Below are 12,163 nucleotides of genomic sequence, written 5' to 3' on the forward strand. Positions count from 1 at the left end.
CTGTGCCCCCTCCTCACTCACCCCAGCCCGAGCGGTGGGTGGTCCTAATTTTCACTACAATTACCCGGGCCGATCTGCTAGGGCACCTCCGTGCACCACAGGTGGCCGTAATAAGGCAGAGAAAGGCCTCGGCAGGCACAGCACAGAGCGTGGTGGCCCTCCTCTGTGAGAGGGTGTGTGCGCGCAGGCTGGTAAATAAATAAGCCCCCCCCACCCCCCGGCAAAGGCCTACAGTAGTTCAGGGCACACTCAGGAACCCTGTCTCCAGGGACGGGCACTGAGTCGCTGGGAGAGCAGTGAGAAAGAAAATGACATTTACACAGCTTGCCCTTCAGTATCTTTTCAATTTGAACCCTATGAAGGTGTCTCAATTCCAAAGTCACATGAACATTTAAAACATGCAGATCTGCACCTCACGCTTTCTTTCCCCGTAAGTCTCACAGGCTGCCCCCAACAACTCATGCAGCCCCCCAGCCACTCCCACCCCTGGGCGGGAGAAAACCTTACATCCATCTCGTCATCGTAAAAGTCATCTTCATCCTCCGGGTGGTCTCCCATGGAGCCCCTGCCCCTGCCTCGGCTGCCCCGGCCCATGCCTCGGCCTCGAGAACCTCCTCGGCTGCCCCGGCCTCGGTAGCCCCTGCCACGGCCTCGGCTGCCTGCACAGCAATTCAGAGAGTCAGTGCGAGAGCGGGAGCGGGCCCCACCAAGGAGAGACACTGACCCGTTGTTCGCCCCTGAGATCAGTCATTTCATCCTGATCCGCCTCCTCCAGGAAGCTTTCCCAGCTCTCCCGGGCAGACTGTCAGTTCCCCTGGACCCCTCGATGGGGGTCCCTCCGCACTGCGGGCACGTGACTGCTGCACGTTTCCTTCACACTGTCCGACAGGGCAGCCACCTGTGGCTACTGAGCACCTGAAATGCAGCTCCCAAACTAAGAGATGCTCTAAGTGTAAAGCACATCTGGATTTCAAAGACTTAGTTAAAAAAAAAAAAAGAAATGTAAAGTATCACATTTACTTTGCTTACATATTGTGATAAGATTTGGAATGTATTAGGTGAATAAAATATATTAACTGCCCTGGCTGGTGTAGCTCAGTTGATTGAGCACCAGCCTGCAAACCAGAGGATTGCAGTTCGATTCTCAGTCAGGGCACATGCCTGGGTTGCAGGCCAGTTCCCAGTGGGAGACCCATGAGAGGCAACCATACACTGATGTTTCTCGCCCGCTCTCCTTCCTTTCCCCTCTAAAGATAAACAAATAAAATCTTTAAATATATATATATATCATTTATATATATATATATATATCATTAAAATTAATGTCACCTGTTTGCTTTTACTATTTTTTAAAAGATTTTATTTTATTTTTATTTTTTTAAAGGAAGAAAGGTCTGTTTTCCTTTGAATTTTTAAAAAATATTTTGTCTATTTTTTGAGAGAGGGGAAGGGAGGGAGAAAGAGAGGGATAGAAACATCAATGTATGACTGCCCGGGCAGACTGGGAGCACCCCCTACTTGGGACCTGGCCCACAACCCAGGCATGTGCCCTGACTAGGAACTGAACCAGCCACCCTCAGCTCCCAGGTCGGCACTCAATCCACTGAGCCCCACCAGCCAGCTATGTTTACTTTTTATTTATTTATTTTTAAATATTTTATTTATTTATCTTTAGAGGGGGAGGGAAGGAGAAAAATATCAATGTATGGCTGCCTCTCATGAGTCCCCCCGCTGGGAACTGGCCTGCAACCCAGGCATGTGCCCCGACTGGGAATCAAACCGCAATCATGTGGTTCGCAGGCCTATGCTCAATCCACTGAGCTACACCAGCCAGGGCGTGTTTACTTTTTAATGCGAACACTAAAAAACTTCAGATTACATGGTGGCTTACAGTCTATCTCCACTGAGCAGTGCTGGTGTAGAATCTGCAAAGGGCAGTGCCTGTGCAGGGAGGTGTCTGGAAAAGACTTCTTAAAGGAAGAAGGGCTGAATGGCCATTCAAATAACAAGCTGGGCCTTAGCTGGGGCTGAGCTGGAAGGTCCTAGAAGACCCCTTGGGGTGGGAAATCTCACTGGCAGAAGACAGTTCTAAGAGGCCAGACCAGGCACTCTGCCCTCCCCCACCCTTCTCCTAATGGCCACAGTTCAAGGTTCAGAGGTGTGGCAGTCCCTCGGGCTGCAGCCACACCTTGTCAGGTGATAAGAGCTGGGAGGATGGGGGAGGAGGCCATTAGGGGTTGAGGCAGCCAGCTGTCATTATGGTGGCCCCAATGTGAGAAGCTGCCCCCTTTCTCTCTCCTCACAGCTGACCATGAGGTGAATCCCCCTCTCCCTGCCGCATCCCAGCCTGGCTCCATCCCAGCCAGGGCCTCAGCACCGGCCCCTCTTCTCCGCTGCCTAACTCCCGGAAACCTCCCCTTCTGTGCTTCTCTCAGCCCTAAAGGGCTCCGCATCTCTTCTCCTGGGCTTGGGGCTCGGTGAGCACTGAGCCTGGCTCTGCACCACCCCTCCAGCCCTGCCCCCTGCTCCCCACACACACCAGGCCCGCTCAGACGCCCAGGGAAGGAATGGAGGCAGGATCTCACCTCGGCCCCGGCTGCTGCCCTCCTTGGCGCGCCGGTACTGGTTCAGCTCTTTGGTGAAGTCGTCATAGTCCTCCTTGCCCATGTCCTCCTCCTCATCGCCCTCATACTCCCCGTATTGCTCGTTCTCGTAGTCTTCATACACACTGTAGCCCTTGCTGTCCATCTTGGAGTAGGACTTCTTGGGCATGGACGTGGTGTGCGACGGGGGGTACTGCTGGTGGGACTGACCGGGACAGGATGGTGAGCAGGCCGTGGGGCCGTGGGTATAGCCCACCCCGATCCCCACTGTCCCCTGATCTGACACATCTGTCTGGGTGTCTCGGCTCTCCCTGGGGAGAGCCCCCAGCCTCTCCAGGGACAGGTTCCCTTGAGTGGGATCTGGGCAGTAGGCCCTTTTGTTTCTATTCTCTGGACAGGCCACAGCTCAAAAGATAACTGAGAAACACAGACCCCATGATCCTGGAGAACCAGGGAGAAAAGAAAGAGGGCTCTTTCCCAGGGTTATAGCGCAATCTCAGTTGGGGGGGTGGGGCTGGTAGGCAAGAAGGATGCTTCTCAGTCAGAATTTTCCAGGGCCTTGGAATTCAATTAATGACTTGCTTGGCAACCCAACTAGAAAGCCATTTTATTTAATTTATTTACTTTAGTGAGAGGGAAATGGAGGGAGAAAGAGGAGAGAAACACGACCAGAAACATGACCACAAGAGGTATGTGCCCTGACCAGGAACTGAACCGGTGACCTTTTACTGTGTGAAGACGCCCAACCAATTGAGCCTTGCTGGTCAGGGCTAGAAAGCCACTTTAAATGACGCTTTCCAAACAAAATGTGCTAGTGCCAAGAGATACTGGATGAAATTAAATATATATAAATGGAAGCCGCCAAAACGTCCTCAGGCCACGAATGGATAAACAGACTGTGGCGGTCCAGGCAATGGCGTGTTTCCCACTCCGCGGGGAGAAGAAATGAGCTGTGGAGCTACGAATGGACACAGTGGAACTGTGGACACACACCGTTCATTGGAAACCGCCAAACTGAGAAGGCGACACCGTGTGAGCCCAACCCCGTGACATTCTGGAAAAGGCTCGACTACAGAGACAGTAAAAACACCCGTGGTCGCTGGACGCTCAAGGGAGGAAGGGGATTTTCAGGGAACTGAAACTATCTCACGTGATAGCGCATGGTGAGTACGTAACTTTATGCAGCTGTCAAAACCCAAGGAACTGTAAAACCCTAACGGAGAGCTGTGGACTCTATAATGCATCAGTATTAGCTCATCAGCTACAACAAATGCGCCACTTCAATGCAAGGCATTCGTAATGGCAGAAAGGGGGTGGGCGCATGAGGAAATATGCGCTCTGCTCAGTTTCCCATAAACCCCACACACTCATAAAAAAGAGAGAAAATACAAATCAGAGGGAGACAGACACACACAACTACTTGAGCAGAACTTAAAAGGCCTCAACGCCCGGTTCCCAAGGAAAGGCCATGGCGCTGCCTCCCTTCCCGGCCTCCCTCAGGTTTAGTCTGAAGCTGCGTTGGCAGATCAGTGTCAGCTGTATCTTACAGTAAATCGTTTGTAATGATGGATGGCGCTGAGTCACATGACACCTGGGACCTACTTGCTTTGAAAGCATTTTTTTATCATAAGTTGAAAATCTACAGTGGTGCTCTTTCTCACCAGTTTTGCCAGGGAAATCAGTGCGCACACTGTACAAATAATTTAACTTCATGTTTAAGGTCAGAGCTACAGTATAATTTACTCTTGCTAACCATTTCATTGTCTTGTCAATATACACAAAAGTCCTTTCTGAACAGTGGAAAGCAGTCAGCTATGACAGGGACAGATCATCATCTTTCCTGGCAACGGGAGACACACGCCAAGGCCACAGGGAGAGGCAGCCTTGAGAACTGCCGACAGCATGGCTTAGCAGAGGGCAAAGCACTCGGTGGACACGGCAGCTTCGCTCCGTGGAGCCCCGCCCCGCAGCCACTCACCGGCACATATGGGGGGCTGTACTCTCTGTACTTGCGGTGCCCCTTCTCGCTGGGGCTGAAGTCCGAGTCATCAGAGAAGTCGGAGAAGTCATCGCTGGAAGACGCGTGGCGCTGCAATGACAGGGGGTGGACTCAGGGACTGCGTGGCAGGCAGGCCACTCTGGCAGAGTCCGCCCATGCGACAAGCACTGCTGGAGTGTGCCCGGGGGCTCTGTGCTCTCCAGGAACGCCTCACCTAGGGGCACTGAGTGCCAAAGGGGCAGGAGCTACCAACTCCTTTAAAAAAGGTCTTTGAGCAACTCGGGGAAGGGAAAACACTATTAGGAGTATTCTTTGGCCTGACAAGACAAGTTAGGCCCCAGGGGCTCTCAGCAGGCAAAGGTTCAAGGCCAGGCCCAGGGCCCTGAACCCTGCAGACCTACTTTGTGCTTAGATTTCCTCCTCTTCTTCGATCTCCTCTTCTCCTTCTCCCGCTCTTTCTTCCTCTTCCGCTTCAGTCTCCTGTGAGACTTCTCCTCGTCCGAATCGCTGTGGTGCTTCTCCCCCTTTTCCTTTCGGCCCCTCTCCGGCCCCCCAGCGGTGTCCTGGGTCTCCTCTGCCCCGTCATCTTCCAGTTCACCTTCTTCCAGCTCACCATCTTCCCTACAAACCAACCCCAAAGCCAACATGAACACGGGCGGAGAGGAGGCCACCGAGGGCCGTGGGCTGGCCAAGAGTGATAGGAACTGACGGCCCCGCTGCTGCAAACCAGACTTATAACCCCTGCCAGAGGCCCTGGGGGAAGTGGGGTCCACTACCTCCCGCCCGACCCTGTCCTCCTCCCGAAGGATTGCACCTGCTCCCAGCAACCCTGCTGGGGGCTGGGGAAGGGGCCAGGGACTGACCCTGCCGGAACAGTATTTCCCCAACTGTTCCCGAGGACTGGAACTCTAAGAAGAAAAGTGACGAGGCTCTCTGGTCAGATGAGTTGAGGGAATTCCCCACCTGGGGGAATCACAACACCTAATGCTGGGACAGAAGTTCCCAGAAGTCCAACAGTCAAGAAACCCATACGGCTCGGCCTCAGGGCACTTCTGAAATTCACTTGACCACAGACACTGCGTCTCTCAGGGAAAACGGACCAGTACCCCTCCCCGTGTACGTGGCCTAGGCTCACCACTTGGCCCCAGGCCTGTGGATGTGTCCTGCGAGCTAAGAGCAGCAGCCATGCACAGTGGTGAGAAGGCCATGGCTCTGCACCAGGTCCCGGGGCCCCACCCACAGGCAGGCCTGAGGACACCAAGGCCTTGCCAGGCCCACTAGTGAATAGGCTCTGGGGTCTGACCCACACCGTGAGCTCCATGGCTCTGGGCTGGAGGCAGGAGAGACTGCATGGCTAAAAGGGGCGAGGAGAAGGGTCCCGGGCTCCAGAGCCCTTCTGAGGCCTTCCTGTGAGGGCAGTCAGAGCGCCTGCAGGAGGGCCTTCCCCCACCTGTGGCTCAGCCTCGTTTCCAACCCGACCTGCCTCACCTCTGGGCACCCCTCCTGGCTCCCTGGCCTGGATTTCTTCTGACTTTGTCAGCTCCCTTAAGTACCTGCCCCACCACGAAGTTCCCACCACGGCAGAGCTGCCAACAGGACCCTAAACATCTACATGTTGGTGGGGTGGGGTTGGGTGAGGGGACAAACAGGGTTGAGAAAGGAGCAGCTGGGAAAAGAACCCAACTTTTCAGCCAAACCCACAGACACAGTGCTCACAAGTACAAAAACTGGTTTTAAATAAAAATTAAAAAAACGTAAAACATTCCCCAAGTTCCTCATGCACGACCATGGAAAAATATGTGAGGGCTTAAAAAATGCCTAACCAATTGCCAAGGACCCAAACTGAAGATAAGGAAGAGTACCAGGATAAACCCAGGGGCCAGAAGGCTAATGACAGAGGGAAGAACTCCAGGCAGAGAGGCGGCGGTCAGTGTGGGAACAAGCTCACAGGCAGCCGGCCTCGTGGGGAAACAACAGACTGACCACTTCTCCAAGGACCCCGAGGGGCCTCACTGCGCCACCCCCCTTGTCTGCCTTGGTGCTGCTCCCTGAACGCCAAGACCTTCCAGAGGAGATGTGTGAACTCCATTAACTCGCATCCCAACTCAAAGGAGCCACATCAGCCTGAAACCCAGTGGTCCAGCCCCCAGACACCCCAGCAGAGGCCAAAGGCAGCTCTCAAACGCAGGATGCAGGACACGAAACTCTTGATGTTTCCAAGGAAATACTGCGGAGAGGTGACCGTGAGGGTTTCGTGTTGTTTACTTTACAGGGCCGGACTGGCCTGGGCTGGCCTCACGGGAAGACGCCCAGCAAACCCTAGAGAAGGCAGCATTCCTGACAAGTGAGACACCTTCCGGCTCGGGTGTGGCCCACGGAAAGAGGGGTGGCACCAAGCAGGGCTCTCAGGGGACACAGGCAATCCTGCTGGCATGGCCTCACCCACAATAAAAGGGCCACCTAACTGGGGAAACTGGTTTGGGTGAGCTTGCCGACCCAAGGGAGAAGCTGTTATTACGACACGGCAAATTCCTGCCGTCTGAAGTTGTGGAAGACACTGGCAGAGTGGCTACTGGAGACAAGCTGTGTGCCCGAGGGGAAGGCTGGGGCGGGCCAGGGGGCCACACCTCAGGAGAAAGACCAGGAGAGGCAGAGACACAGTGGAGCTGGGGGCGGCCCAGAGACAGATTGGAGAGGCAGAGGCTGGTATCCGTGAAGAAATGCTGTGAAGAGCTGCACTCTTGACAGTTTAGTCAGGACAGGAAAAAGCTGAGAGGGACGCCCTCTCAGAAACCCGGGACATGGGTGCACGGAGTGCACGGCACAGGAACTGCCTGGGCTCCCAGGAGTCTGGATAAAAGACATAAAGCCCAAGACTGCCCACAGCAAAAGACGCTCCTGGACCAGGAGCGCCACCAGAGCAGAAGAAACAGTGCCATCCCCCCTCATTTCAACATGAGGGGGAGTACGTGAAGGGCCTGGTCGAAGTCAGAGAGCCAGGGATGACATGAAAAAAAGCCAAGACTGGCTTGTCTCCTGGCTCTGAGCCCACTGTTCTTCCTACTCAGCGAGGGCAGAAAATGGAAGGGGGGAGACCACGTATTCACTGCCTACTTGAGGCCACAAGCACCTCTGAGCATCTTCTCTGTGCCAGGTTCCTGAGCACCTCCTTTTCTGCACTGTCCTCATAGGGAAAGGCATGAATGACAAGAAATCCAGCCACGGTGTAGCTCAGTGGATTGAGCGCGGGCCTGCGAACCAGATAATCGTGGTTCGATTCCCAGTCAGGGCACATGCCTGGGTTGCAGGCCAGTTCCCAGCAGGGGATGCACGAGAAGCAACCATACATTGATGTTTCTCTTCCTCTCTCCTTTCCTTCCCCTCTAAAGATAAATAAATAAAATATTTAAAAAAAAAAAAGAAATCCAGCCACTGTGATACAGGGCCCAGGGAGCTGAGCCAGCGTGGCCTGCACCCCACGGCACGGCAGGAGGAGGTCTTGCCCATCATCAGCTGAGACCTCCGTCCCTGTCCTGCTGCTGCACCCCTGCCTGGACCCACGTACTGGCTGCTCTACATCTAATACTGGGGGCGGGGCCATAGGAGATGTCTGACCAACCCCACAGCCTTCACCATCACCAAGAATGACTGCAGAGGAAAGCCCTTCATTCCAGAGGACTCAGCAAGGCGGGGCCACCCCACAAAGACTTTCAGCCAGAGGAGTTCCCTGCATTATCTGTATTAACAGCCCCACTACCCCTGGGCTCAGTGGGAATCTACCATAGGACTGACTGTTCACACGGCTTTTTACAAAACAGGGAGCTGATACCTGAAACTTTCTTTCCTTTGAGTCGGGAGAAACAGAAAAAAAATAAGGCATTAAAAAAAATCTCTGATGATTTATGGAGGGGAACAGGGTACTGGAGGGGACACTGGGAAGGTGGCGCACAACTGACCACTGCACACTCTCAGTGCCCCCTGCCCACGCCACCTCTCAAACTCCTCGGAGCCCCAGGCCAACCTCTGCTCGCCTAGGGGGTGCCCTCTGCTGCCACTGGGGAGTCCCAGCTACATGTCCGGCATGGGCACGGGGCATGTTTCCTTCAGACTCTCCAACAGGAAGAAAACCCAGGAGACTGGGACGGAGGGCAGGAGCGCCGAGGGCCACAGACAGGACCGCACAAAGGCAGGCCCCACAAAACGGCAACCAGGTCTCAGCGGTGCCACTTCACAGGCTGCCGGCAAAGCCCGTGTCAGAGCGGGATTAAGTGCCGAGGGAGCATGCTTAATAGACTGTGACATAATCCCCCAAGAAAAGTCGGGGAAGCCCCACCGCGCAAATCGTTTCAATCAAGACCTGCCCAGCCCTCTTGAGACCAGCATGCAGGAGAAGCCCTGCAGCGTCCGCCTGGGCAGAGACCGCCGTATTCCCAGAGCAGTGCCCGGGGATGACAGCTGCGCCAGGGCTGGCCTGCCAGGGCCGTCGGGGCAGCGAACCAGCCATGCTGGGCGACCAACTTGGAACAGGCCCTGGGAGGAACTGGGAGAAGGCCAACGTCTTGCCTAGTCAGCTCTGCCTTTTGCCTCCTGAACTAAGCTTCTAGGGCATTTAACTTTCCATTCGCTGAGCTGGTGACAGCCAGCTCCTCCTCTCGGGTCAGGTCACAGAAGAGTCTGGACACCCGTTCTAAGGCATGCCACTATTCAGCCAACTCCCAAGGACACAGGAGCATGCTGGGCTCATCACATACCAGGGGTAAAAGTGCTTGACAGAGACAGCACTTTTACCAAGTTTCCAAGTAGGCTGGTCCCACCCACCAGCCTACACGGTTGGGCATGGGCTTTTCCCCACTGATCAAGTGATACCGCCAGCTCCCTCTCTTCCCTAGAGCATGCTCTCAGCACACAGAACCGCAGCCTTGGTGTTCTCATCGGTACAATGGGATAACTATAGCACTTCAAGGGCTTGTGAGGATTGAAGGAGAAAAATATGGATAAAGCCCCTGACAGGGGGGCAGGCATAAAGCGCCAACCAGTAGCTACTGGTTCTATGAACCTTAGCACCCTGCCTGGTCCTTAGAACCAGGACTGAGTGCCCGTCTGTGAATCAAAAAGGGTCACAGGACCGACTCCCAGGCAGGGCACAGGCCTGGGTTGCAGGCCAAGTTCCCAGGCGGGGGTGCACGAGAGGCAACCACACATTTGACGTTTCTCTCTCTTTCCTCCTCCCCCTCTCTAGAAATAAATAAAATCATGAGAGAAAGAGAAAAAAAAAGGAACCAGCTAGCATTGAGTGTACCTCTGCATAAACAACCCTAAACTTACTGGCTGAATGCTCACTGGGAAGCATTTTCTCAGCCAAGGCTACAGCCAACTCCCCTTAGGGACCACTGCCAACAGCTGGCCGACGAGGTCCCATTTCTCTTAATCCAACCGTGCAGGCACCGTCCTCCGCTCCCAGCAAATCCTGATGAAAACGACCAATGCACATCTCCCCTTCCTTAGCACTAATCTAGGTGGCACCAGAAAGCAACTATGCAGCTGCCCACGGGGAGAGCTGAGCCCCAGGCAGGAGGGACAAAGACGCCTTAGGAAAACAAAGCTTGGCAACATGGAAATCCTCTGGACAAGAGCTGGATGGAAGCTGAAAAGGGCCTGCGTTTGTCGATCCACCTGGTTTACAAAAAAAAATAAAAAAGAAAGGAAGGAAAGAAGAAAAAAGAGAGAAATACCAAAGAAGGAAAGATGGACACTCATGGGAACAGTGACTATTACCTGAAGACCATGAGCGCCCCTGACAAGAGGCGGCTAGGTTAGTGTGAAGGTCAGGGTTATGATCATTAACTGCCCAAACTCTCAACAAACTGCCTGAGTAGGCTCTGAATGATCCATTAACTAGGGACAAAATTACAAAAATTACAAGGAAGCTCCGCCTCTTCAAATGTTTGAGGACAGGCCTAAATGCAGAAGTCCAGGAGCCCCAACTCCGACCAGGGGGACAGCCCTTTACTAGGAGCGAAGGCTTTCCTTTAGAAAATCGGCTCAGGGCTCGTCCTGCGGAAGGCCCCGGCACCTTCGCTCAATTTGGGACATGAAGCAGCCCCAGGGAGGGGAACCTCACTGAGGGATTTTCAGAGGCAAAAATTCTCGAAATAAACCTCTGGGTCTTGCACGTGTTTTTTCAGTGTCCTTACAACCTAGGTTCATCAACCAGAAATCAAGGGCAAATGGCTCTGTGTCTCCCTTTCCCTCAACATTCTCAGCTGTGGTCATAACTGGCTCTGTGACATGGCACCATTTCCATGGTAACGTGCTCACACCACAGACACCACCTGGGCTTCGAGCACAGGCCCATGACAGAAGAGAAGCCGAGCCACCAGCACCCCCATCGCTTCGATTCAACACACGTAAGCGCAGAACCTGCCCCTGCCAGGACCTGGATGTGGACACGCCTACTGCCAGAAGTCAATGCAGGGGGGGGGGGGGGGAATTGGAGAGATCTGAACCTGGACTGGGTATTTGTCATACTAAGTAATTACTGTTAATTTTGATAGGTATGATTATGGTTTTGTGGTTGTTACAAAAATCTTTAAGTTAGCCAGTCACACTAAAGAATTTACAGGTGAAATGAGGCAAGATCTGGGATCTGCTTTACAATATGCAAGGGCGGTGGAGGTGGGCGAGAAGAGGCAAAACTGGCTGATATTTATGTGTGTTGAAACTGGGCGATGGCACAGGGTAATCTACAACACTATTTTCTTTTCTCTTGGCTACGTTAGAAAATTCCCATAAAAAGAAGTTAAAAAAGCCAAAAAGATGCCCTAAGTAGAGACAGTCTCAGCAAGGTGAAGAGAGTGTGTGAAGTTCCTAAAGGGGTAATTTCCCAGCCCCGAGCTGGAGCCCAGGGCAGGGGGCCCCCAGCCCTCCAGCCCTCTTCACTTCTCTGCCCTGGTTTTCTTAACTACGACACCTGGCTAGGTACCTCAGGGTCTTATCTTCAAGTCCAAGTGCAGTCGTTAAGTATTCATTCCGAACATTCTGTGGCAGCAACTCCCATGCGGGCACCAGGCTGCTGAGCTCTCTCCACTTCTACTCAACTCTCACTGAAACCCACTCGTACGCCTATTAGGTAGTGATTCACTAGTTGTCTGTTTTACAGAAAAGGCTCAGAGATAGAACGAAATTTTGCCTATAGGATCAAAACAGGAAGAAGCAGAACCGAAACCTGAATCTAGGACTTTCCAACCCCAGGCCCAGCTCTTAACTGTGCCATTAAACAGAATTTACCCATCAGGCCAACTCACAGAACAGCTCCTCCCCTAAAATTTGTAAGTGAGTTGGAAACAGTAAGACATACATATGGAAAACCGTATCCCAAGAACTGCCAAAGTGAGGCTCAAAGACACTGGCCAAGGGGCTCTGTGCCCCCATTTCGACTGTGAAGGGAGGGCGGAGCTGGGACCTCCAGGATTCCTGTCCATTTCCCAGATGGACAGGAAACCATGAGCATCCAAGGGACAGAAATCCAAGGTCCCCTAAATGCTGGGAGGAGGGCTCCACC

General features: G+C 53.4%; 1 protein-coding gene across 7 annotated transcripts in view; it reads right to left on the minus strand.

The window, feature by feature from the left end:
* Positions 1–12,163, minus strand: part of ZC3H4 (zinc finger CCCH-type containing 4) — a 38,573-nt gene that overhangs the window by 16,901 nt on the left and 9,509 nt on the right. For all 7 annotated transcript variants that reach the window (XM_037059311.1, XM_037059302.1, XM_037059342.1 and 4 more), the window contains 4 exons: positions 5,004–5,223; positions 4,582–4,692; positions 2,586–2,808; positions 508–659 (listed from right to left, as the gene is read on the minus strand). In XM_037059311.1, the coding sequence (XP_036915206.1) occupies positions 508–659; positions 2,586–2,808; positions 4,582–4,692; positions 5,004–5,223 (706 nt within the window). The remainder of the gene's footprint in view (positions 1–507; positions 660–2,585; positions 2,809–4,581; positions 4,693–5,003; positions 5,224–12,163) is intronic.

Source organism: Sturnira hondurensis, unplaced genomic scaffold, assembly GCF_014824575.4.
Source record: "Sturnira hondurensis isolate 20B ecotype Veracruz unplaced genomic scaffold, ASM1482457v3 Scaffold0001020, whole genome shotgun sequence".
NCBI lineage: Eukaryota > Metazoa > Chordata > Mammalia > Chiroptera > Phyllostomidae > Sturnira > Sturnira hondurensis.